Here is a 26,381-nt window from a genome sequence, read left to right on the forward strand (position 1 = left end):
TCTCGCTGCCCTTCAACAACCATCCATCAACCCTCCACAACTGTCCAAAGCAATTCCCACAATTACTTAAAAGATCGTCGTCGAATTCCGCCATCATCTCCACCACCGCGGATCATCCTTTGATCTCCCCGTGAATTGCAACAGGTTTTGGTTTCCTACCTCACTGCTGCTGCAATTTAGTTATCCTTATTCGAAAATCTAAAAAAAAAAATTGTTCCTATATTGCCGCATAAACTTTTCGTCACAAAGTTTTCATCTCTACGACGAAAGATACATTGTAGAATTCCAACCGCATAGCACCATCTGTTTGATCTTGCTACTATACTTTTTCTATCCAAATTTCTACGAAATTTTTATGACATCTTTGAGACTTCCTAACAGTGGAATTCCCTTTTGTTTTATCAAAAAATTCTCAATATAAACCACTGATCTTTTACGTCCAATCTGCTATACTTAAAAATCTGTGCTGCAGAAAATTTCAGCCGCATATTGTTGCCTTAACCCATCTATTTGCAATCTTTTTTGAATGAAATTTCTTATACACTTCATAGATCATCTTGGCTTCCATCTATGATTGATCTATTAAGAAATTCATCTCTAAAAACGATTTTGTGTTGCTGCAAATTTTCGTCGTAACCCGCTGAAATTTCTCGACGAGAATTCTGCAATCGCGATTTGCACCAATTTCCTTGCTGTTATACTGCCGAAATTTTCTTGATTAAATTAGATATCCTTGCTGTCATATAAACTGTGATTTTGCTATCAATTACCTCCTCAATTCTCTCAAGTTTTTGGTGGAAATTACGTCGAGAAACTGTTGTTTCTTCGACGACAATTCTACTCTTACAAGACAGCACATACTTGCTGCAACCAAGGTTCGCCGTACCGTACCGTACCGGCGTTTCGACTCGGGCTCGGTACCGGTACGGTACGGTATACCGCTCGGTACACCCAGGTGTACCGAGCGGTACACTCAGGTGTACCGAGCACTGTAGCAGTGCTACAGTGCTACAGTGCACTGCTACAGTGCTCGGTACGGGCAGACCGGTACAGGGCGGTCCGCGTACCGCTAGCCTATCGGACCGGTACGTACCGCCCGTACCGGGCGGTACAGTCCGGTACGGCAAACCTTGGCTGCAACTTCCACTTATTTCTATCAAACCTTTACTACCATCTACCACAGATCCAAAACTTTCATCTACAGCCCTAAAACTCCACCAAACCACACCCTCAAACTGAACCCAAAATAGCCACAAAACAAGCCTAAACCATAGCCTACATCCACCGATCTACCAACCCTTTCGACCATCACCTCTCTCAACCAATACATGCCTTTAACCCGACAACAAAAGAGAGATCTTAACATCACAGATTTGGCGGCATATACTATGGCATATGAGGAGGTAATCAATGCTAAATTCGAAGCCTTCGAGGCGCGACTGGAGGATAAGATTCGGACGCTCTTTACCGAACTCAGATTGGGCCGACCACTAAGCCCGAAGAAATCAAATCAAGGAGAGAGCTTTGCCCAATCGCACCAAGCCCAAAGATATGACTTCCAAGAGAGGGGAAGCTCTATGACTAACCCCAACTATCCTTACATGAGAGTGGATTTCCCTAGTTGGGAAGGAGACCCGATTGGTTGGATCTCGCGCGCGGAGCGATATTTTCGGTACCATAAAACCGCGGATGCATCTATGGTGAAAATTGTAGCTATACATCTTGAAGGGGATGCTATACAGTGGTTTGACTGGTTTGAACATACTTATGGAGTCCTTTCATGGCAACAATTCAAAGAAGGACTGCTGATCCGCTTCAAACCAACCGATTACGAGAATATTAACGGACAACTAGCAAAGATCCGACAAACCTCTACCATTCAGGAGTACCAAACCAGGTTTGAAAGGTTATCTAATCAAACTCGTGATTGGTCTCAAAAACAACTATTAAGGACCTTCATTGAGGGCTTGAAGCCGGAGATCCGAGGAGAAGTTAAAGCGCGACAACCATATACGCTTATGGCAGCCATCTCTTTCGCATGACATCAAGAGGAGCAATTGAACCATGAAGCTCAGAGGACTAGGGTCGCTCCTCAACCAGTAATATTGAAGCCCTCAGCCCCCCCTACTATCGACCAAGTCCCTACACCAAAGAGGTTAATAAGAGAAGAGCTTCGGGAGCGATATGCGACGGGGTTATGTTGGCATTGTGACGAGCCGTGGAGCCGTGAGCATCGCTGTAGTAAAGGGAGACTTCTTATGATTGAACCAATAGAAGAAGAGGTCATTGAACATCCAGAAGAGAGCCTTGAATATGAAGAAGAAGATGCAGAAGAAGAGCCACAACCGACCGAAGTTATGATACATACACTAGCTGGCTACTCAAACACGGGCAGTACTAATAACTTTCTAAAGAGTACTAATAACTTTCTAAAGAGTAAGGTTACTATCCAGATGACCTTACCTATCAAGAATTACAACAGGTTTGACGTTAAGGTCGCCGATGGATGACCTTACCTATCAAGTATGATCGTAGGCGGGCGCAAGTGAAACTGTTGCTGATCATGAGGCCTTACCAAGAGATAATTGCATATTTCTTCCTTCTCCCTCTTGATGATCATGAAGCCATGCTCATAATTAAATGGTTGACGACATTATGTGATATTTCTTGGAATTTTATGCAACTAATTATGAAATTTTACAGTAAGGAGAAACAGGTGATACTGAACGGGAAACGTGGGGCCGACGTAACGACGATTTGCACACAACAAATGGAGAAGGTTTTGCATAAAGCATGCAGCAGATTTTTGGTACAACTTGAGCAGCAAACTAAGGGAGAGCCAATAAAATTTGAAGATCCAAACCTACTTCCTTTGCTTGCTGAATTTTCAGATATATTTGACGAACCGTACAACCTACCTCTTACCCGTCGGCATGATCATTATATAATGATTCTTTCAGCAAATACTCGGCTATCTCAATATCTACATCTCCAGAAGGATGAAATAGAAAGGATTGTAAAAGAGATGCTCAAAACAGGAGTTATTCGGCCATGTTGCAGCCCCTACTCTTCATCGATGCTCCTAATACGAAAGAAGGATGGAATATGGCGATTTTGTGTTGATTACCGAGCTCTCAATGGCATAACCATCAAGGATAAATACCCTATTCTAGTAGTAGATGAGTTGCTAGATGAAAGGGAGCATAAATCTTCACAAAGCTGGACCTTCGATCCGGGTATCATCAAATACGAGTATGCGAAGAAGACATACCGAAAACCACCTTTTGAACACACAACAACCACTATGAATTTTTGCTTTCTTCAAAAAAAGGTGGAATATCTTGGGCATATCATATCAGAGGAAGGTGTGGTAGTAGCCCCCTTCAAACTTGGAGCAATGCAAAACTGGCTGACCTCGAGGAACATAAAATTGCTACATGGCTTTCTGGGTTTAACAGGCTACTACTGCAAGTTCGTGAAAAACTATGGAGATATCAGTGCACCACTTACTTCCTTACTGAAAAAAAATGTCTTCCAATGGTCGGACAGAGCCTCCGCTGCCTTTGACAAACTTAAGGCAGCCATGACGACGACGCCGGTGCTAACACTACCAGATTTCAACCGACCCTTCATTATTGAGGCCGACGCATCTGGAGTCGGAATTGGAGCCATTCTCATGCAAGATGGTCGACCACTCACATACACTAGCAAGGCATTATCTCCCTCCCATCAAAATAAGTCAACATATGATAAGGAGATGCTCACCATTGTGCGCGCAGCAACGAGGTGGAGACCTTACTTGATTGGCCGACGATTTCAAATTAAAACCGACCATAAAAGCCTCAAGTACTTTTTGGAGCGAAAGATATCATCCCCTGAGCAGCAAAAATGGGTAACAAAACTTCTTGGATTTGATTATGAAATAACTTATAAAAAGGAGAAAGAGAATGTTCTTGCAGATGCGCTTTCGCAGCTACCCGAGCAAGTTGAAGTTTCGGCCGTTTCACTTCCGACCAGCGACTTTCTTAAGGATATTAAGATGGAATAGTAGGAAGATTCAGAGACTAGTACGATTATAAAAAAATTGGAGGAAGCACCAAGCCCCATGGCTCATTACAATTGGGACTCAAAAGAATTACACTATAAGGGACGCATTGTGCCTATGATAAATTCTACTTGCATCTTCACGAGTAGATTTTGGACAAAGTTATTCCATATGCAGGGTACTAAATTGAAAAGGAGTATGACATATCACCCACAAACCGACGGCCAGACGGAAGTTGTAAATAGGTGCTTGGAGACAGCCCAAAGCCACCCACCAAATATGATTACCCAAAGAGAACTTCAGACTAAGCCAAGTGCCATTATTGATCGACGGATCGTGACTCGACGACGACGATCCACTACTGAATTGCTAATACAGTGGGCAAACCTACTAACAGAAGATGCCACTTGGGAGAACTATGATGACTTGAAGATCAAATTCCCAAAATTCATGAATCGTCAGCCTCGAGGACAAGGCTGATTTGAAGAGGGCGGGTTTGTTAGGACTCTAGCTAGGAGAGTCCTAATTGAGATGGACATTCATGTAAAACCTACCTAACCCGACCCCTATTAAAGAGGTGAAGTGGCCGGCTAGGGTTAGGAGGTTATTTCTTATAGAAGAATAAGGAGTTGTAAAGGAATAAGAGTCTTGAGTATAAGTCCTATTAGGAGTTGGTTAGAAGTAGGAGTCTTGATTAGGAGTCCTATTAGGAGTTGGTTAGAAGTAGGAGTCTTAAGTAAGAGTCCTATTAGGAGTTAGGGTTTAGAAGCCCTATAAATAGTCATGTATTCCACCTCTTTTCATAAGAAATATATGAATCTTTTATGCAGCCTTTGAGCAGCAACTTGGAGGGAGGAACCCTTATAGAGTTCCAAGGAGGCCGATCCCCTAAAGAGATCAACCCCAAGTTTAGAATCTGCAAGGGTTCTAACAAGTACTATTGCAAGAGGGTCACCCGGTGGCTTACGAGAGCCGTAAGCTCAACAAGACTGAGTGGCGGTGTTCGTTGCACGAGAAGGAGATAACAGCGGTGGTTCATTGTCTATGAGTTTGGCGGCACTACCTTCTCAGATCGCGATTTGTGCTGAGGACGGACAACATCGTTTTGAGTTATTTCCAAACTCAAAAGAAACTCTCCCTAAAGCAAGCACGATGGCAGGACTTCCTAGCCGAATTTGATATGATAATGAAGTACAAGCCCGGAAGAGCAAATGTCGTAGCCAATGCGTTGAGCCGGAAGGTGGAGCAGGTGAATGCCATGCAGCTGGAGGACGAAGGCTAGGCAAGTCAGCTGCACTCCAGCTTCTTTTCCAGGATCAGGGATGGACTGTACAGTGATCCCCAGGCAATAACCCTGATGCAACTACTCAAAGAAGGCAAGACACGACGATTTTGGGTCTAGGAGGGACTCGTCTACACAAAAGGGAATATGGTTTATGTTCCTCGAGTGGACAATTTGAGACGTGAACTCTTGAGAGAGTGTCACGATTCTCTTTGGGTAGGACATCCAGGCATTCACCGAATAGTGGCTCTCGTGGAGAGGGCCTTTTACTGGCCGAAGATAGAGATTGATATGGAGGAATATGTTCGAACGTGCCGTACTTGCCAACAATATAAGGTAGAGCAACGGAAGCCAGTGGGACTTTTGAAGCCGTTGCCCATACCAAAAAGGCTGTGGGAGAGCATTTCCTTGGACTTCATATCGAGCTTGCCAACAGTATGGGACTCGGATCAATACTCGTGGTAGTTGATCGATTTTCAAAGTAAGCAACTTTCATTGCTGCATCCCTACACTATTCAGCAGAGGAGGCGACCAAGCTGATGATGAAGAATGTGATAAAGTATTGGAGAGTCCCGCACAATATCATCAATGAACAAGACGTTCGGTTCCTTGGACGATTCTAGACCGAGCTATTTAAATTGTTGGGGTCTAAATTATACTTCTCCACAAGCCTCCACCCCCAGACAGATGGCCAAACTGAAAGGATAAACTCGCTCCTTGAGCAATATCTTCGGCACTACGTGAGTGCCAACCAACGAGATTGGGTGAAGCTGTTGGACATAGCCTATTTCTCCTACAACATGCAGCGGAGCTCTAGGTCCAACAAGAGCCCCTTCGAGATTATTACAGGACAACAACCTTCGACTCCTCACACCTTAGCTATCGAATATACTAGGAGTAGTTCGTCAGCATATTACTTTGCAAAAGAATGACAACAAAATATAGATATTACGCGGGCTTACTTGGAAAAGGTGACCGAAAGATAAGAAGTGAGCAAACTTGGGAAGGCGACTGTAGGAGTTCAAAGTCGACGGTATAGAGTTGGTAAAGCTCCAACCAATATCACTCTAATTCTTTAGGCACAAAGTACACAAAGGATTGGTGCACAAGTATGAAGGGCCCTTCCTAATTATCAATAGGGTGAGCAACGTCTCCTATAAGTTGTAGCTGCCGACATGACTCAAAATTCACAATGTTTTTCATGCCAATAAATTGAAAGCCTATCAGATCCGCAAGATGCTTCCCGAAGTGTTCCAACTCGGCTACCCCCCACCAGAGCCTCCTACGAGAAGCGAGTTGAAACCATTTTAGGGATCGCAAGATAAAGCTACCCAATGGAGCTGAGCAGACTAAGTACTTGGTGAAGTGACGAAAGCTTCCCCGAACCGAAACCAATTAGGAGCCCGAAGGCATCTTACGACATAAAGAAGCAGTTATCAAAAACTACCAACAAGCGTCGATGATGACATGGGAGTATCTAATTTGCTACAATCTGCTCATATGGACCTTGCTAATGCTATGGTATTTTTTTCAGCCCACAATGTTGCCTCATAGTTTTCAACTCAGCCCACTCAAATATGACAGCTCATTTGCATATTCTTTAGATAAAGTTACAGTTGTTTCAAGGTGCTTTTCTTCATAACCAAGGAATACATTAAAGAAGTTGGTTACCAATTGTAAAATACTTAATTTCGAAATTTCCTATGCATGAAGGATTGTTTCATGTATTCGTACTTATTTTGGTGTTTAGGGGTTAAAAAGGGGTTTTAGAAACTGATGATATTGGCAGAAGTTATGTTGAAGTTCTCTCTTAAACTCTGTATCTCTTGGATGCTTCCTTGAGTGGTGAGTCTTTTATTTTCAGTTATGTATCCTTATTTAATTTCCTTGGGGTGGTGAACTTTTTGTATCCCTTTGTGATTTTAAACTTTGTGATGAGCTATTTTTCGATCTTATTGAAGTATTATCGTGAGTTCGTTCCTTTTCTATCAGAAAAAACTTATTCCTGCAAATACTATTGTACTACCGGTTTTTCCCCCAGTATCAGTTTGGTATCAAAGCTAAAGGTTAGAGATAATGGCAAGGCGGAATGGAAAAGATGTATTTGGTGAAGGTAGCGACCATGAAGATGATGTTGAGTCGTTGAGGCTGCAGCTATGAAGATTGCTGTGTAGTCTACAAGAAAAAAAATGAAATAATTGAAGAACTTCGAAGTAAAAACAACCAACATGAAAATGTTGTCCAAGAATTTACTTCTGATGATGATACACCTCCTCATCCAAGGGAGTCGAGAAGATTTCGGGCAAGATATGGAGTCCAAGATGAGTGACAAAACAAATACAACCCAAGATTGGATATTTCAGAGTTTGAAGGTAAAATTATTGTTGATGACTTTATTAATTGGCTTAATACAGTGGAATGCATTTTCGATTTTCATGAACCACTAGAACAAAAAATGGTAAAATTTATGGCACTTAAACTTAGACAGAATGTATCTTTTTGGTGAGAAAATATGAAGAAACAAAGAGAACATGAGGGGAAGAGTAAGATCGTGACATAGGAAAAAATAAAAAGGGAGCTGAAGAGAAAATACTTACTTGAAAACTATAGGCAAGAGATCTTTCTTAAAATCCATGATTTCAAGCAAAAAGATCTTAGTATAAAGGAGTATACAGCAGAATTCGATAATCTCATGTTAAAATGAGAGCTTGTGGAACCAAAAGAGCAAACCATTGCAAGATACTTAGGAGGTTTGAAATATGAGATTGCTAAAGTGGTTCAACTACAGTTATATTGTTCTTTAAATTATGTAAGCAAGTTGGCTTTAAAAGTTGAAAAGCAACAGAAGTTTGAAAAGAGTTCTCAGTATAGGTCAAAAGAAGGCTATACAAAAGGAGGAAATTCCAAACCTACTGTCCAAAGCAAGGTGGTATCAAAGGTGCAAGACAAGGGTGAAGGACCTGCTGGTAGCAAACAAACACATAATTCTTCTACGCCAAGTTGTCACGGACAAAATTCTAAACATAATGTTTAATGTAATACTTGTGTATGTTCGTGTATTTTGGTTTGTTCATGCTTTGCACAGCATGTAGAGGGACGATCAAAGGCTTAACAACCCGATTTTAGTTGGGTTTGGTGGCCGTTTTAGGCTTGTAAATAAAGGTGGTGTAATGTGAACAATTATGAGAGATATTCGGTCTGTAGTGGACCATTTTAACCCTTTGTTGTGCAACCGTTCAGAGCTTGTAAAATCTGTTTATAATTTGCATTGGCTATGAAGTGTTTTCTGAGATGTTTGCTTGTGAATCCCGAGTGAGGCGCTTTCTCTAACCCGTATTCTCTTTCCTAGGTCCTAAGGGACCATGGGAGGTTTCGGGGAGGCTGACTTTTGCGAACGGACATGCAAGGGTGTCGCACGACTTAGGCAAAACCAGCTAAGTCCGTGACAGATGAATCAGATCGGGACAAGCACTCATAGAAACACTTGGCATGCAAACGTGAGAGACCTAGCGGAGCTACGTTGAGGGCAGCTAGCACGCACGACTGTTTGGGGGAAAACGGGCATAGAGATGTAGGGAAAAGGAGTCGCTCAGAGGAGCGGGCATTTGAGATTGACATTCAGAAGAATAGCCAACCCTTCGCGCAAGAGGCACCACGAGAACAAGCAAGCTTGGAAGAATGCATAACGCACAAAGGTTGGGATGGCTGAGTTCAAGCTACGGCTCGACGTTGACAACTATACTTGATGGTGCTCAAGGCAAGCGAGATGCTTGGTAAAAGATGAGACCATGCAAGGTGGAATGAGTTTTGCAAAGCTCACAGAGGTGAAGGGGAATTGTTAACTCGAAGAATTCGGTACTCATGCAAGGGCTTCTATACGGACGATAGAATGTTCGCGACCATCCCAAAGCGACCGAAACTCGGTACCATGGAGCATTGAAATTTTCTCTTCGGCATGTGAATGATATGTCCGTAGGAGGCTAAAGTGTGCAGCGAGTTCAGCATTTTGCTAGGCCTTGAGTGGTGCAGCGGGGGCTGTATTGACATGAAGTCGCAATCTAGCAAGTGCGTTTGCAAGAGACAAAACAATGCACAGTTTGTTCAGCAAGTCAGAGTAGTCCAAGGGGATAGTGGTCCCCGAAACTTTTAGAGAGAAGGAAGCGAAGAGAGAAGTTGCCCCAACGGGATAGATATCCAGGAGGGATAAGTCCCGACTCTCCAGAGGAAGAACCATGTGCAACAGACCGCACATGTTGAGGAGGAGGACCTCAAAAACAACAACTCCACGAAGCTTAATGGACCGAGCGAGCAGCGAGGAGTCATCGCATGATCTCGCTTGAGAGAATGCATTGGTGGATGTATTGCGAGATCACGTGGGGGAGCGACTTAAGGCAACACAAATGAAGGCACACTTAGAGTCGATATGGAGATTAGACTCAATGGAGGGCTGACCCGTGGAATGGTGGGCGTGAGGGCCACCATCAACTCGATGCAAAAAGGAGCGGAGCAACTTGGGTGTAACTTGGCGAAGTACCCAAGCCGCATGAAGGGAGCCAATATAGAAGATGGAATATGGAGCGGAGGCACAGAGCTTCCCTTGGACAGAGGCCAAGGACATGAACTCTTACAGAGGCAAGAGCGCGATCATGTCGTTCCATGGGTCCTTCATTCTGATGGAGCGGACTCATCTTGCATGGTGCCAAAGACGAAGAGAGGTTCTGGGCACATGCACCTTATCTTGAAGAAGCATTTGATGGAGGAACTAAGACGACTCAACTTGCGGAGGCAAAGTTGGGTTCAAAAGGCCTTGGCACGAGGCAAGAGGACGCGGAGGCGGGTACTCTTGAAGAATATGCCATAGTGTTGCCATTCAAGTTGCCATGAAGGAAGTAGTGCGCAGCGGAGATTGTGCTGGTAGGGCAGAGGCCCAAGATCCAAACAATGGTACACCAATTTCAGCAAAGTCGATGGACTTCGGGAGCTACTAGGCGACGGATTGTCCTACAGCTGTGTTTCGTTTGAGTATGACCCGAGAGCGGGTAGACGAAGGTCGATTGCCAAAGGAGCGAACAAAATCGAAGGTGGAAGAGGCCCTACGATGTGTTGGCAGAGGCCACTCATGGAGGGATCACAATTCGAGTTCATCCCACAAGGATCAGAATGCAATGGAGATGTCACCAGGAGGCGACATGGTGCAGCGGATCGTGGTGGAACAGTTCGTGGCAATGCGATACACACGAATCTAGTCCTGTGAGGGACTAGATCATACGGAGGTATGATCGGGAGCTACTGAGAGCTCCACTTCGGTGAACAACACGACGACAAAAAGGACTATGGATTTAAGGAGTGAAAGCCAAGGTACCGCAGAGGCGGGTCTTCCATGCGTGCATCGAATTTTGTATCGGATGAAAGCCTTGATTATTAGCATATGGGGGTTGTGTACTCAGTGATTTAAAAAGCGCTAGGCGCCAAGGTCCAAAAACGCCTGAGGCGCTAAGCGCTCGCCCAGGCGCTCGCCCGAGCAAAGCGAGACGCTAAAATATAAAAATATATAATATAATTAATAAATATAATTATTTAAAATTTTAAATAAAAATATGCTATTAAATTAAGAAAATCTAAGATACAAAATCACAATGTCACATTAACAAAAAGTTCCAAATTCAAAACAATAAAATTTTACATCAAAGTTATTCATCATAATCAATATTATCGTCATTTTCACACAAATCATCTTCATTGAATTCGTCTTCTTCCTCTTGTCCTTCGATTCCTTCCTCTTCATCAAGATATGTTTCATTCTCTATGTCTTCAACAATAGCAGGAGCCGAGCTTAATGCTTTTGCACTCATTTTTCTCTTTGACATCTGTCTTGTATATGTTTGTAATTCTCCAGCACCTGAAACTCTTGCCACATCTCCCCATGTCAATCTATCATCTTCAAATACAAGTTCGTCTTCAGCATCTTGCAAGTTAGCACCCATTTCTCCTACTAACCACTCATTTGAATCATCAATATCTTGCAATGAGATTGAATCCAATCTATTTTGCAAATCATGACGAGTCTTCAAAGCTTGATTATACTTTATATAAACAAGATCGTGCAATCGTTGATGTTCTAACCGATTTCTTCTCTTCGAGTGAATCTGTCATGTCATATAATTTAAAAATATATTAATACATATATCTAAATAAATTAATTAATTAAAACAAAAATATTTAGTAATCCTTACATGCTCAAAGACACTCCAGTTTCGCTCACAACCCGAAACACTACATGTCAAACTAAGTACTTTGATAGCAAATTGCTGTAAGTTCGGGGTGGAATTTTCAAATAGACTCCACCATTCAGCTACAAAATTTATGTTATTATTAGCAATAACATAGTAACATAATATATATGAAATTAATTATATCAAATTATTAATACCTGGAGACGTAGTTGTCCTGGATCAAACGACAATTGGAATTCCAAAAAGACCTTCGGCATTTTTATATAAAGATAATTCATGAATAATCTTATCTTGAATCTCAAGGTTGGGAACTAATCTTGCAACGCACTGATATAACCCACCCAAAACTTCTGCATCAAATCCAACAGATTTAATCTTATAAAAGAATTCAGGGTTCAAATAATATCCTGCTGCATGTAAGGGACGATGAAGTTGATAATTCCATTTTTCGTCAATGATTGTAAAAATTTTCTCATATTTTTCTTCATTTTCATTAAAAGATCTTTTAATCGTCTCCTTTGCTCTATCCATAACCTCATAAATATATCCCATTGCAGGCTTATTTTCATTATCCACCAACCGAAGGACTCGAACAAGAGGGCCCATTACCTTTAATATATAAACTACATGATTCCAAAAGGATGACATTAAGATGATATCAGAAGCCCTCTTGCCTTTTGCTTCTTTTGCCCATTTGCTTGTCACCCATTTCTCAAAGGTAAACATATTTCTCAGAGTATGTTTTTGACGATGCATGCTCTGTAATGTCAAGAATGAAGTCGCAAATCGGGTGACACCATGTCTCACTAATTCTTTATTCCCTATAAATTCTCTCATCATATTCAAAGCCCCAATGTGATTATAAAGAAATCCAACAACAAAAATTGCCCTTTCTAAGGTTTTCTTGATTTTTAAGATCTTTCCAATATCCTCCAATATTAAATCAATACAATGTGCTGCACATGGAGTCCAATACAAGTGTTGTCTTTTTTATTCAAGCAATTTACTTGAGACAAAGGATAACAAAAATGATAAGACTTAAGAGTTTAACACACTTAATTGAAGATAAAATAATTAACAAAATCAAAAGATGAATATTACCAGCTAAAACATAGTTGCTTTCATTGTCGGTTATGATTTGAACGATATTTTGTTCTCCAATTTCTTCCACGAAGTTGTCAAGTAAATCATATATCTTGTCTCCAGATTTTACAAAAGATGAAGCATCTATTGACTTCACAAACATAGTCCCTAAAGAACAATTAACCATAAAATTAATTATACTCCTGCGCCTCCTGTCAGTCCAAACATCTGACATAATAGAGCAACCATGTGTTGCCCATGATTTTTTATGACCCTTTAGTAAGTCATTTGTATAATTCAACTCTTTTTGCAGCAATGGAACTCGCATCTCATAATAACTTGAGGTTTTAATCCTGCACCATATCTTCCAATAGCTTCAATCATATCCTTAAAACTGTCTAAACGAGTTGTACAAAGAGGAAGACCAGCCTGATAGAAGAAGCGAGCAATGTGCTGAATTGTTCTTCCTTTTTTTCTTTATCACAAGCATCACTTATATTTGTTTGACTAAATTTTGAGCCTCCTGCTTGCACTTGTTGTTTTTGGGATCATTAAAGCATATATAGATCCATCGGTCCTTTTTTACCTTTCTTAGTACTCATAACTTCTTTTCCCTTTTTGTCGTATACTCTTTTTTCACTTGGGTTAATACTCATAGAATAATCTTCTTCTTCATCCCTGAGATGTTCAACATTGTCTTCTGGTAAATTCCCGTAAGATTCATTCTTTTGTGTCTTCTTTTCATTCATATAACTCAGCAACTCTTCTTTTACCTCAGGTGGACATTTTTTGCAAACTGCTGCATTCTTGAAATTTCCTACTAGATGTTGTTTTGCACGAAAAATACCACCTCTGGTAGTCTTACCACAGAATATGCAAGTCACAGCATTAGGATCTTTCGGATCCTTCAAATAATTATACTTCCATGTAGAATCTTTTTTTGATACCATTGGAGACTCTATTGAGTTACTCTCTACACTTGCCATTTATGTTAAAACCTAGCAATAATTTCAAGTAAATAAAAATTAACAACATTAAATTCAAAATAATATATTATTAATCTATTAACAGTATTGAAAATTAATCATTTCAAAATTCAAATAAATTTAATATTAACAGTATAAGCCTGCTGACGGAGAAACGAGGAAGCAGCGGCGAGCGGCGGCAACGGCGAGCGGCGACAACGGTAGCGGGAAAGGGAGCGGGAGCGGCGAGCAGTAGGAGGGAACGCGGGAGGCGCGAGCAGCAGGAGGCGCAAGCAGCGGGAGGCGCGAGCAGCGACAGCGGGAGCAGGAGCGACGAGCAACGGGAGGCGCGAGCGGCGACAGAGGCAGCGTTTACGAGCAACGACAGCGGCGAGCAACGAGATCGAGATCGGGAGCGGCAGCGGCAGCGAGTTAGGGTTGGGTAAGGGTTATATCGGTTTAGTTGGTTCGATTGAACCAACTAACAACCGAACCAGACCTAAAATCCTGGTTCGGTCGCCTTGGTTTACCCAGGCGCTCGCCCGAAGCGCCCAGTGCCTGGGCTCGGGCGAGCGCCCAAGCGGCGCCTGTTTGAAGCGCGCCGCATGGGAGATTAGTGAGGCACTCGGGCCTCGCCTCGCCCGAGCGCCTTTTTCAATCACTGTGTGTACTACCAAGGAAAAAGTTCGAATGCAAGTACCAATGAGTCCCATGGGAGGGACTTGATCATGCAGAGGTATGATCGAAACAGCTAGAGAGTTGGACTGCTCCAGAGCCTATATTCGCTTAAGGGAGCCCGGCAAGTCAGAGGACAAGGTCGAGTAAGCGAACGTTGCTACCAAGGAAGCTAAGGAGAACAGAATCGATGCAAACCTTACAACATGATGGCAGAGGCCATTCATGGGAGTTGCAGACTGTCTTTCCATCGACAAAGGGGAACTGCTTGGAGAACACAAAGGTGTTGAAGCAGGAGGTCGAAAGGGGCGAGGAAGCGACGACGAGTCCAGAGGGACTTAGCTACCCAAAACAAAGCATCGGTTAGAATGGAGGTGAACTCGAAAGAGTGCCACAAAGGCAGATCTACCGATTGTGAAAAAAAGGGATGCAGATGCGAGGTAATGGATAGTAGGGTCATGGGCATGGCAGTGCCATGGTACCACAAAGGCTGGACTTCCGTGAAGTCATCGATCCCTTGCTCTCATGGAGGGAGAGCGCTTGGTCGTGAAAGGGGCCAAGGAGGTGGAGCATGCAGAGGCAAACTCCAAGTATCGAGACAAGGCTGAACGACAGAGGCCAAGGAACTTCATAAGACCGGTGTCAACGAGCTTCTCATCAAGATAGCCGAAAGTGAAGGACTTCGGGTGTGTAAGAGTGCACAACCAAGGAACGAAACAGGCAGTATGCGGTGTTGTACCTTTGCTACTCAGAGGAGTAGGCGACAGGGTTGATTGAGAAGACGGTACAATCCCAAAGGCGACCAAAAGTTCGATGACATTCCAGAAGTTGGGGTAAAAACTTCCTGCATTCCAAAAGTTCGATAGCATTGAGAAGGTGAATCATAGTAGTTAACTCAATGCAAGAAGTGCAAACACTTCGAGTGCTTCAGAAGTGTGAGCAAAGAACAAGCGAAGGTCAGTAACCAACTCGATGCATGAAGTACAGCCCTTGTGGAGGCGTGCGAAGTCAAGTAACAATTGTCTTCTCAACTCTTAAGAGAATGGGCGAAACCGAGTACCCCAATTCTCTTATCTATCCAGCAAAGGAGCTCTGAACAGGTTCAAAGACCCTTCGAAGATAATGGAAGACAATAGTTGTCAAATCCTCACCAATGGTGATCAGTGCTACTGAGAGTAGATTATCTGCTTCATTTCCCAACAGAATGGCAATCGAAAGCGGAAGTGATGCGAATCTACTTAGAAGTGACAACTAAGTGAAAGAAGAGTCGATGGGCAAATTTTGTGAAGGAAGGACCCAAAACTTCAGAAGTTTGTGAGGCGATGCTCATTAAAACTCTAACAAGCATCCACCCAGTTCAAGCAGCATGAGGCATTTGAGAGACTGCACATAATAAGGATGGTCTTTTCCTTCATTCGGTGATTTAAAAAGGCGCTCGGGCGCTCACCTAGGCGCTCGGGCGAGGTGAGGCGAGGCCCGAGCGCCTAGCTTCACTTCCAGGCGGCGTGCTTCAAAGAGGCGCCGCCTGGGCGCTCGCTCGAGCCCAGGCGCTGGGCGCTTCGGGCGAGCGCCTGGGTTAAACCAGGCGATCGAACCAGGATTTTAGGTCTGGTTCGGTCTCCGGTGGTTAGTTGGTTCAATCGAACCAACTAAAATCGATATCAGCTGTCGCTGCCCAACCCTAACCCTGCTCGTTGCCGCTGCCGCTCCCGCTCCCGCTGCTCGCCGTTGTCGTTGCTTGCAACCGCTGCCGCTATCGTCGCTCGCGGCTCCCGTTGCTCGCCGCTCCTGCTCCCGCTGCCCACTGCTCGCTGTTGCTGCTGTCGCTACTAGCCGCTGCCGTTGCCGCTCGCCGCTCCTGCTCCCGCTGCCGCTGCCTCCTTACACTCCCACTACAGCTGCCTCCCGCTACCTCCTTACACTCCCACTGTCGCTGCCTCCTTGCACTCCCGCTGCCGCTTCCTCTTTTCTCAGTCAGCACCCCCTTACACTCTTCCTTCTTCTCCTTCTATATACTGTTAATATTGTTAGGTTTATTTAAAATTATTAATTTTCAATATTGTTAATAGATTAATAATATATTATTCTTAATTTAATAGTATATTTTTATTTAAAATTTTAAATAATTATATTTATTAATTATATTATATATTTTTATATTTTAGTGCCTCGCTTCGCTCGGGCGAGCGCTTGGGCAAGCGCCTAGCGCCTTGGGCGTTTTAGGACCTTAGCGCCTTTGGACGCCTAGCGCTTTTTAAATCACTGCCTTCATCTGATAGATCCGTAGGAAACAATAGGGATCAGCACAACTCAGCCAACCCCACACTAGAGTCAGAGTCATTAACGAGTTGAAGCAGCATGGTGGATCAAAAGTTTGACTACTCAACAACAACAGCGGAGAGCAACTAAGAGCCAAGAGGTGTATTGCAATTGGAGCAAAAGATTAAAGACTCAACGAAGGCGAGGAGTTGTAGTGTCGGCAAAGGCTTCGACGAGGACGTCGAAGGAATAAGTGGGGGAGAATGTCACGGACAAAATTCTAAACAGAATGTTTGATGTAATACTTATGTATGTCTGTGTATTTTGGTTTGTTCATGCTTTGCACAGCATGTAGAGGGACGATCGAAGGCTTAACAACCCAATTTTAGTTGGGTTTGGTAATCGTTTTAGGCTTGTAAATAAAGGTGGTGTCATATGGACACTTGTGAGAGATATTCGGTCTGTAGTGGACCATTTTAACCCTTTGTTGTGTAACCGTTCAGAGCTTATAAAGTCTGTTTGTAATTTGCATTGGTTATGAAGTGTTTTCTGAGATGTTTGCTTATGGATCTCGAGTGAGGCGCTTTCTCTAATCCGTTTTCTCTTTTCTAGGTCCTAAGAGACCATAGGAGGTTTCGGGGAGACTAACCTTTGCGGATGGACACGCAGGGGTGCCGCACGACTTAGGCAAAACCAGCTAAGTCCGTGATAAAGTGGCCGAAAATGCTTTAAATGTCATGGTTTTGGGCATATTGTTTCAGATTGTCCAAATAGGAGGATTGTAACTTTGGTTGAAGATCATAGTGATGGAGGAGAAGATGAAGCCGACGACAAACCAAAATATGATAATGATGAGGAAGAGGTTACTTATGCTGATCATGGTTTGTCTATTGTACTGCAACGTAGCTTATAAGTGTCCTATGTGGTCGAGGATGAAAGTTGAGTGAGAAAGAACGTGTTTCACACTAAATGCACTTCTCTTGGCAAGGTGTGCTTGGTGATCATCGATAGAGGCTACTTTAAGAATGTGGTATCTTTGGAGATGGTGCAGAAGCTAAAGTTAGACACAATCCCTCATTCACATCTATACCAATTATATTGGCTGTAGAAAGAAAATGATATCAAGGTAACTAAAAGATATTTAGTTTTCTTTTCTATTGGAAAGTATTATAAAGATAAAAAATATGGTGTGATGTTGCTCTTATGAACGCTTGTCATTTGCTGTTGGGAAGACCTTGACATAATGATATAAGGTTGTTTTATGATGGTTACAAATATACTTATTCTTTTAAAGTGAATGAAAAGAAGATTATTTTAGCTCCATTACAACCTTCGAAAATCAGTGCACCAAAGAAAGATGTTAGCATTTTTATATCCTATGGTAAATGCAAAGGTAAATTAGACAGGGGTGGTCATGTTTTGGCTCTAGTGGTAGTAGAGGAGGATGAACAACACAAGGAGACACCAGCAATCATGAAACCAATCCTGGAGGAGTTTCAAGATATACTAGAAGAGATTCCACATGGCCTTCCACCTTTGAGAGATCCAATATCACATTGATCTTATTCCGAGGGCTATTCTACCTAATAAAGCAACATATAGAATGAGTCCTAAGGAGCATAAAGAACTTCAAGGGCAAGTGGATGAGTTAGTAAAAAAAGGATTAATTCGGAAGAGCATGAGTCCTTGTACGGTTCCAGCCTTGTTGGTGCCTAAGAAGGATGATTCTTACAGAATGTGTGTGGATAGCCGCACCATCAACAAAATCACAGTGGATTATCGTTTTCCTATTCCAAGGTTAGATGATTTATTTGATCAATTCTGTAGTGCTTCTATTTTCTCTAAAATTGATTTGAGGAGTGTTTATCACCAAATAAGAATGAGGCCCGGAGATGAGTGAAAAACAACATTTAAAACTAGAGAAGGCTTATATGAATGGTTGATTATGTCATTTGGGCTATCTAATGCTCCTAGCACTTTCATAAGATTTATGAATCATATAATTAAGTCATGCATTGAGACTTTTGTTGTGGTTTACTTTCAAACCATAACTAATCAACTTTCTGTTTCACAGGTCCTTCGGGACCTGTACGAGATTGCAACTAGGCTGACCTTTTGTGGACACATATGTCGCAAGGGCGCCTCATGACTTAGGCAATCCCAGCTAAGTCCGAGGAGTTGGCGCAAGGGTGCTTCACGACTTAGGCAACTCCAGCTAAGTCCGTGACTTTGGCGCAAGTGTACCTCACGACTTTGGCTATTCCAGCTAAGTCCGTGACAGAGCGGTGATAGTGGCAGCAGCAACAACGGCGATGAGCAGCGACAACAACGACAAGCAGCGACAGTGGCAACGGTAGTGGAGAACAACGACAATGAAAAGAGGCAACGATAGCGGAGAGAGGCAACAACAACAGAGAGGAAATGTCAACAACAAAATCGCGAGCAGGGTTAGGGTTGGGGAAGTCGCGAGAGGGATGCTAGGAGGCTGATATCGGTGCTTTAGTTGGTTTGATTGAACAACTAAAGCACCGGAGACCGAACCAGACGTAAAACATTGGTTTGATCGCCTAGTTTAACCCGGGCGCTCGCCCGAAGCGCTCGGTGCCTGGGCTCGGGCGAGCGCCTAGGCGACACCTCTTTAAAGCGAGGCACTCGGGCCTCGCCTCGCCTCGCCTCTCCCGAGCGCCTATTGAAATCGCTGGACCAAACAAGTAGTTAGGAATTTAGTGTACATATCTATAGATTGAAGTATTTTTCAGCATAAGAGCATACATGAGGTTTGAAAAAGAAATAAATCAGATTAGATACAGACATGCATATGTCCTGGCATCTAGAAATGAATGCTTAACTGACCTGCAAAGATGATATTCCACCCCAAGCCCTTAGAAAGTCACCTTCATCGAATAACTTGAGTTCTGGTATAGACGGTGAATGATCAGAGCTCAACATATCAATATGTCCATCCTGAAACCCAGTTGTAAAACATGTAACAGAATAACTCTTAGAAACAAAAATTGCATCATAAAGTTAACATACGATTAATGCCTCCCACAGATTTTGCCTATTGGTCACATCTCGTATAGGTGGAGCACATTTAAATCGAGTATCCCCATCTGCAATTTCTTCAGCTGCAAATGCCAGATAATGAGGGCAAGTTTCCACACTTATACTAGCACCATTTGGTCCATTTCTTTTTTCATCCTGAATAAAAAAAAAGGTGGCACATTTGAGTATAAAATGAATTTTAACTATTAAATGAGATGCAGAAAAGTGGGCTGATTATAGTTTCAAAAATAGAAAACTTGCATGAACAAATGCATTGTCTTGCAAGGATGAAACAAACTCAGAATAGTGTATAAGACATGATGACAATATCCATTTCCAGTGCCAGCACTCTTAGCAGTTCTTAGTGGCCGGATTGACATGTCCGATCTGTTCCGGCATGTCTGATATGCATTCAAATTGGGCATCTGAAAACAACTTGAGAAGGTCCATTGAGATGTGCAGTCTTTCAAACCCATGCACTACGCAATAGTATGTGATATGCATAACAATTAGCCCTATTATTCTTCGTATATAATAACGATTGATATGGTTGAAACTAGAAAGAAGGATACTCAAGTGCAGCATTACACATTTTTACAACATGTGAATAATTTAAGAGCAAACTTTAATCAATAGCTCGAGATCAAATTAAATCCAGAAAAAGGAAAGGAAAAAAGATAATAAGTGGCACATATACATGTTTATATACCTCAATCAGATCTAGTGAAGCTTTTGCATCTGACAAATGAACAATATGAACATGAGCTCCTTCTGCTTGACCTCCAGTTTTTGTATCCTGTGCTACTGCTAGCAAGTCCTTAATAGCTGCTTCCTCCCTGAAAAGAAAATTGCAGCTAAACAAGTCACCAACTTATGTTACAAATTAGGTGTATTCATCTCAATTCTACTCTCAAACATGCAAAAGACTTATGAAAGAAGGGTTTATTTCCCATAATGAATTTGAACTAAAATGATGTGTTTCTAGTGGATAGATGAACCTAGTGAAGTGTCATTATTGATATGTCTCAAAGACAGAAATGGATTCCGAAGGATTGAGACCACAAATTCAGCACATTGATTTGCTTGGAAGTTAGAAAAGCCCAGATATGAGAGGATATCACCAAAGTAAACACATACATATACATACACACCTAGATAGAGAAAAAGGGGCATGCATGGTGTGGTGAGGCGAGGGGGAGGTTTGTTGCACTATAAAGGTTCTAATATAAGATGATTAAGTTAATGTGAGCTTGTATTAACCAACTTTTATTCTGTACTATGAGATGGGCCACTGGGTATATAATGATGTGGACATGACATCAAGACCATGTTATGAAGTTTTACAAATCAACATACGATATTGACAAAAGTAAATGATGTTCAACAAAAGAAACAAATTATCATGTAATTTTCTCCCAACAATATATATGTTTCTTGCCCCTGAAGAAGGTTCTTCAATGATTAATAAGTCCTCTCCATCACCTTTCCAGAATCAGATAGAAAGTCGGAGGGAGGGAGGGAGATAAAGAGGTAGGTAAAGAATACAGACTTTGGAAAAATAATGGACAAGGACCACAAAACACTTTTTCATAAACAATGAAAAGGAGGATGTGGCAGAGGCAGACCATATCATTTCAAAAGACCATAACATAATCAAAACATTTAACATTCAATTTCTAGATGCATTGATCAAGACCTGTTACACAGTTCACTGTTATAGTTTACACTAGTGAACTCTTCAGAATGCTAATGATATTCTTTTCAGCATTCAGCTCTAAATGCAAATGGTGTCCTCTACAAAACAAAAGCATGCTGTAGGTTACCATGATGGTGGCCTGGACTTAAGGTATGTTGCATAGGACCGATAACTGGGATCATCATCAAGAAGTCCTTCATTGTTTTTGGAATCCAAAACTACCTCTGCATGCACAAGCAAGGGTCTCTTGAACTTGGCCAAGACATATAAACCCTCCTACAGAAGTAACGAAAAAATTAAAAATGAGAAAACATAGCAAAATAAACAGATGGGTGTCAGCTTAACAAGTTAAAATCTCAAAATAAAATAAATATTTTCCTTTGGTTTTTGCATTCATATGGTTGATTTTAGAGAACAACATCCATTGACAATGATTTCGAGGAGGATTAAGAAGGGCTGATTTTAGATGAATTTTGATTGATTTATACTTAGAATGGTAGTAGATTACGAATTTTTATTTAATATTATTTTCAGACAGAATTTTCATCCTTAATCATAATAGCTATTCTTGGGCATCTGAGATCTTAAGATTATTTAGTGTTTAGATTAATTATATCACACAGATAGGCAATTTTTACCTATTAGAAACATATTTTGATTGTTATAGAGTTCATTATTAATATAAGTTTGTGGAATGATGATATTAGCTTATCTCCTACAATTCTGAATATAAATACCTGTGTAGCCTTGATGTTACTCCTGGAGACTGTTTTTTATGCAATTAATCTAGTGATGGTTTACTTCATTCTTGTTTTCATCTCTCTTTTTCTTCTTTGAGAGTCCTTTTCTCCTCAAATTGGAAAAAAATCACGGTAGGAGAGTTATATCCTGTAACTGGTCAAAGCAAAAGTCCTACATAGTTGATATGTCTTATTAAGATACAATTCTAAAAGAATTATATAAGTCCTAGATACTGAAGGCTTCTTACAAGAATATCAACCTTCTTTTTAGTAGAATGCACCTACTAAGTATCTGATAAATTTCTCTTTCACTTGATGGGTCAGTTCCAAGTACATTGCTACTGAATCTTGATACAGCAAAGTATACAGTGTTTGAAGGTACCTTTTATTCACACACTCCATTCCTTTTTAATATTTCATATCTATGAACTTTCAAACTTTGTCCTTCAACATTACCATCCATACCTAACATAAACAAGACCTCCTCCATTATTTGGTTTTTCTGCCATGTTAGAAGAGAAGAACATTAACAAATTTGACAATTGGAAATGTGTGTGCCTAAAAAGATAACTATATATTTAATTAACTTGATAAAGGCTACTTTAGAAAGGTTTGCACAATTAGTTCTTCATCACATCTTTCTTGTTTCAGGTACATGACCAGTTAACATGTCTAACATAAGCCCCTCCTTTTCATGGCTTGCCTCCCAAATCTTAGTTGAGCTACCATGTCTCTTCCTAAGAAGCTCATACCGACCCTCTATCACGGACAAAGCTCTAAACAGGATGTTTAATGTAATACTTATGTATGTCCGTATCTTTTAGTTTGTTCATGCTTTGCACAGCATGTAGAGGGACGATCGAAGGCTTAACAACCCCATTTTAGTTGGGTTTGGTGGCCTTCTTAGGCTTGTAAATAAAGGTTGTGTCATGTGGACACTTGTGAGAGATATTCGGTCTGTAGTGGACCATTTTGACCCTTTGTTGTGCAACCGTTTAGAACTTATAAAGTCTGTTTGTATTTGCATTGTCTATGAAGTGTTTCCTGAAAGGTTTGCTTGTGAATCTCGAGTGAGGCACTTTCTCTAACATGTTTTCTCTTTTGTAGGTCCTAAGGAACCATGGGAGGTTTTGGGGAAGCTGACCTTTACGGACGGACACGCATAGGTGCCGCACGACTTAGGCAAAACCAGTTAAGTCCGTGACAGATGGTATCAGAGCGGGACAAGCACTCATAAAAACACTTGGCATGCAAATGCAGGGGACCTAACGGGGTTGCGTGTGCTGACTGTCCTAGGGAAAAGGAGTCGCTCGGAATAGCGAGCATCCAAGATTGACATTCAGAGGAATGGCCAACCCTTCGCGCAAGAGGCAACACGAGAACAAGCAAGCTTGGAAGAATGCGTAGCGCACAAAGGTTCGGATGGCTAAGTTCGAGCTACGGCTCGACGTTGACAACTACACTTGATGGTGCTCAAGGCAAGCGAGGCGCTTGGTAAAGGATGAGACCATACAAGGTGGAATGAGTTGCACAATGACCGAAAGAGTTGTGCAAAGCTCATAGAGGTGAAGGGAATTGCTAACTCGAAGAATTCGGTACTCATGCAAGGGCTTGTATGTGGACGATGGAATGTTCGCGGCCATCCCAAGGCGATCGAAACTCGGCGCCATGGAGCATTGGAACTTTCTCTTCGACATGAAAAGGATACGTCCGTAGGAGGCTGAAGTGTGCAGCGAGTTCAGCATGTTGCTAGGCCTTGAGTGGTGCAGCGGGGGCTGTATTGACGTGGAGTCGCAATCTAGCAAGTGCGTTTGCAGGAGGCAGAACAATACATAGTTTGTTCAGCAAATCGAAGTAGTCCAAGGGAATGGTGGTCTACGAAACTTTCAGAGAGAAGGAAACGAAAAGAAATGTTGCTCCAACGGGATAGATATCCAGGATGGATAAGTCCCAGCTCTCTAGAGGGAGAATCACGTGCAATAGACCGCACATGTTGAGTAATACCTCAAAAACAACAACTCCATGAAGCTCAATGGACCGAGCGAGCGGCGAGGAGTCGTCGCATATTTTCGCTTGAGAGAATGCATTAGTGGATGCATTACGAGATCAAGTGGGGGAGCGACCCAAAGCAGCAACACAAACGAAGGCACACTTGGAGTCGATATGGAGATCAGACTCAAGGGAGGGCTGACCCGTGGAATGATGAGCACGAGGGCCACCATCAACTCAATGCAAAAACGAGGAGCGGAGCAACTTAGGTGTAACTTGGCAAAGTACCTAAGCCGCATGAAGTGAGCCGGCATAAAAGATGGAACATGGAGCAGAGGCACAGAGCTTTCCTTGGATAGAGGTCAAGGACATGAACTCTTGCAGAGGCAAGAGCCGGACTATGTTGTTCCATGGGTCCTTCATTCTGATAGAGCGGACTTATCTTGCATGGTGCCAAAGACGAAGAGAGCTTCTGGGCACATGCACCTTATCTCAGAGAAGCATTTGATGGAGGAACTAAGGTGACTCAAATTGCAGAGGCGAAGTTGGGTTCAGAAGACCTTGGCACGGGGCAAGAAGACGCGGAGGTGAGTGCTCTTGAAGAATATGCCATAGTGTTGCCATTAAAGTTGCCATGAAGGAAGCGGTGCGCAACGAAAATTATGCTGGTGGGGGCAGAGGCCTAGGATCCAGACGATGGTGCACCATTTTCAGCGAAGTTGGTGGACTTCGGGAGCTACTAGGCGACGGACTGTCCTAGAGCGGTGCTTCATCTAAGTGTGACCCAAGAGCGGGTAGATGAAGGTTGATTACCAAAGGAGCGAATAAAATCGAAGGTGGAAGAGACCTTGCGATGTATTGGTAGAGGCCACACATGGAGGGATCACAATTTGAGTTCATCCCATAAGGATCAGAATGCAATGGAGATGTCACCAGGAGGCGACAAGGTGCAGCGGATCGTGGTGGAACAGTTCGTGGTAATGCGATACACACGACATAATCCCGTGAGGGACTATATCATACGGAGGTATGATCGGGAGCTACTGGGAGCTCCACTTCGATGAACAACACGACGGCAAGAAGGGCTATAGATTCGAGTGAAGGCCATGGTACCACAGAGGCGGGTCTTCCGTGCGTGCATCGGATGAAAGCCTTGGTCATCAGTATATGGGGGATGTGTACCACCGAGGGAAAAGTTCGAATGCAAGTACTAGTGAGTCCCAGGGGAGGGACTTGATCATACAGAGGTATCATTAAAGCAGCTGGAGAGTTGGACTGCTCCAGAGCCTATATTCGCTTAAGGGAGCTTGACAAGTCAAAGGACAAGGTCGAGTAAGCAAACATTGCTACTAAGGAAACTAAGGAGAACAGAATCAGTGCAAACCCTACAACATGATGACAGAGGCCATGCAGGAGTTCTAGTCTGTCTCTCCATCGACCAAAGGGAACTGCTTGGAGAACACAGAAGTGTTGAAGCAGGGGGTCGAAAGGGGCGAGGAAGCGACGATGAGCCCAGAGGGACTTAACTACCCAAAATCAAGCATCAGTTAGAATGTAGGTGGACTCGGAGGAGTGTCATAGAGACATATCTACTGATCATGAAGGGCCATGGGCAACGCCATGGTACTGCAGAGGCGAGACTTCCGTAAATGTCATTGATCCCTTGCTCTCATGGAGGGAGAGCGCTTGGTCGTGAAAGGGGCCGAGAAGGTGGAGCATGCAAAGGCAAACTCCAAGTACCAAGACAAGGCTGAAGGGTAAAGACCAAGGAACTTCGTAAGACCGGTGTCAATGAGCTTCTCATCAAAATAGCTGAAAGTGAAGAACTTCGGGTCATGCAAGAGTGCACGACTAAGGAACGAAGCAGGCAGTACGTGCTGTTGTACCTTTGTTACTCAATGGAGTAGGCGGTAGGGTTGATGGAGAAGACGGTACAATCCCAGAGGCGACCAAAACTATTAGAGACTTACTCCAAGTTGGGGTAAAAACTTCCTACGTTCTAGAAGTTCGATGTCATTGAGAAGGTGAATCACAGTAGCTAACTCAATGCAAGGAGTGCAAACACTTCGTGTGCTTCAGAAGTGTGAGCAAAGAGCAAGCAAAAGTCAGTAACCAGCTCGATGCATGGAATACAACCCTTGAGGAGGCAGGCGAAGTCAAGTAACAATTGTCTTCTCAACTCTTAAGAGAATGGGTGAAATCGAGTACCCCAATTCTCTTATCTATCCAGTAGAGGAGCCCTACACAAGTTCAAAGATCCTTCGAAGATATTAGATGACAATAGTTGTCAAATCCTTACCAATGGTGATCAGTGCTACTGAGAGTAGATTATTCGCTTCATTTCTCAACAGAATGCCAATCGAAAGAGG

General features: G+C 42.6%; 1 protein-coding gene across 3 annotated transcripts in view; it reads right to left on the reverse strand.

Moving 5' to 3' along the window:
- LOC103972977 (probable allantoinase) overlaps positions 1 to 26,381 on the reverse strand; it is a 45,724-nt gene that overhangs the window by 12,608 nt on the left and 6,735 nt on the right. For all 3 annotated transcript variants that reach the window (XM_065169009.1, XM_018821236.2, XM_009387403.3), the window contains exons 9-12: positions 21,411 to 21,559; positions 20,297 to 20,423; positions 19,579 to 19,743; positions 19,396 to 19,506 (exon numbers count right to left, since the gene is read on the reverse strand). In XM_065169009.1, coding sequence (XP_065025081.1) covers positions 19,396 to 19,506; positions 19,579 to 19,743; positions 20,297 to 20,423; positions 21,411 to 21,559 — 552 coding nt within the window. The remainder of the gene's footprint in view (positions 1 to 19,395; positions 19,507 to 19,578; positions 19,744 to 20,296; positions 20,424 to 21,410; positions 21,560 to 26,381) is intronic.

The sequence above is a fragment of the Musa acuminata genome, chromosome BXJ1-4, assembly GCF_036884655.1.
Source record: "Musa acuminata AAA Group cultivar baxijiao chromosome BXJ1-4, Cavendish_Baxijiao_AAA, whole genome shotgun sequence".
In the NCBI taxonomy this organism is placed as follows: Eukaryota; Viridiplantae; Streptophyta; class Magnoliopsida; order Zingiberales; family Musaceae; genus Musa; species Musa acuminata.